This window comes from Corvus brachyrhynchos, unplaced genomic scaffold, assembly GCF_000691975.1.
Source record: "Corvus brachyrhynchos isolate BGI_N302 unplaced genomic scaffold, ASM69197v1 scaffold95, whole genome shotgun sequence".
NCBI classification, from domain to species: Eukaryota; Metazoa; Chordata; class Aves; order Passeriformes; family Corvidae; genus Corvus; species Corvus brachyrhynchos.
The window spans coordinates 1,750,986-1,752,533 of NW_008238347.1; the positions used below are offsets into that span (position 1 = coordinate 1,750,986).

General features: G+C 54.9%; 1 protein-coding gene across 1 annotated transcript in view; it reads right to left on the reverse strand.

The window, feature by feature from the left end:
* The window catches only part of PLXND1 (plexin D1), a 52,829-nt gene that overhangs the window by 10,593 nt on the left and 40,688 nt on the right, over nucleotides 1-1,548 (reverse strand). The window contains 3 exon segments of the mRNA XM_017735251.1: nucleotides 316-419; nucleotides 624-865; nucleotides 1,145-1,180. Coding sequence (XP_017590740.1) covers nucleotides 316-419; nucleotides 624-865; nucleotides 1,145-1,180 — 382 coding nt within the window.

Sequence of the window (1,548 nt, forward strand, 5' to 3'; positions counted from 1 at the left end):
GGAGTGCGGATCAAGAGCACAGTGATACTAATCAGCTAGGCTAGTGGCCCTTGGGAATAAGAGCTTTTTCCCCTCCTCTTTCTGTTGTCAGGATAACTTGTTTTGCATGAAGAGTGTTAATTAGTTTCTGTGTGTTGCAATATTAACGAGATGCTCGCCAGGGCAGATGTCTATTCCCTGGAAGCTCTCATGGAGCTATGGCAACCTCCCTGCTTGTTCCTGATGATCCCGTTTTTGGAGGGGAACCGCAGCTCACCCTGGAGGCCAGGCAGGCTCCGAGGAGGCGGAGCTCCCCTGAGGTGTCGACAGCTTTACCTTGTAATGTGCTAATGTGTTAAGTTTCTTCCTGCCGTCCTCCACCACCGACGTGTCATCGAGGTCCCGCAGGATGTAGCTGTCAGTGCTGGTAGCGAACCACTCTGAACACAGAGAGGGGACAAGTGAGACCCCAGCCCGAAGGAAGCAAGACCCAGGGGGTCTGGGACCAAATTGCTGCCCTGATGTCTGCCCTCCTGTCAATGCTGCTTCACCCACTGCTCTGACAGGCACCAACAGCTGCTGCACAATATTAAGTGCTTCACCTGGATTTACGGACTGGCTGATCCCATGCACCTGGTCCTTACCGAGGTCAACGTCTTCCACCCTTGGCCACTGGGAGTAGGGGACGTTCTTGCAGAAGGCCTCCAGAATTTTCTCCTTCACTTGACTGAGTGTGTCCGTGTCCATGGCTCTGACGCTCAGGGAATCCATCCCACAGCCTTGGAAGGAGACGTTGAGGTTCTGCAGGCAGAGGCTGAGTTAGGGGTGACCTGCCTGGTTCTGCTGGCTCCCAAGAATGCTTGGAAGCTGCAGTGCCTGCACAGCTCTGGCTAGTGTGCCCTGGGCCCTGTGCTGATGGAAATCAGGCTGAACTAATGTGGCCATCGATGCTTTACATCATGAGAGGCACTGATTTACAGCCCCAGGGGCTGAGGGCTCTGTTGATCAAGCTGGGAGGACACAGGGAGCAACATAGCAGCCCCCTCTCATGCTGTCTTGCTAATGGGGCTTGACCACCATGAGGCAGGGAGAAGGGTCAGCCCCCATTACCAGCCGTGTCCTCAGTTGCTTGGCTCCGACTGGTGACTAATGGAACCATCAAAGCTCATTGCTCAGCCTCTGCTTGATGCAATGGGCCAAGCTCCACTGTTTAAACAAGCTCTAAGCCTGCTGCAGGATGGGTCCGCAGCGGTGCTGGAGCCCACTTACCAGCACCAGCTCGAGAGCTCCTGAACAGCAGGACAGTCAGCTGTGAGGGCCTGCAGGCTGCCACAGACACTCGCTCAGAGACCAGGGGGGCACAGCTATTGCTTCAGTTGCAGCCAAATGCAGGGCAATGAGAGCAACTCTTTCTGTCAGAAACCCTCTCCTCTTTTTGTCTGGGTGCCTCTTTCTCTCACCAGCTGTGCAGACTCAAATGCTATGAGCATGGCATCTCGCTCTCATGCCAGCTCTGGGGAAGCCCCAGCACATGGGTACTCACCCTCGGCTTTGCCTCTATGTTTTTCA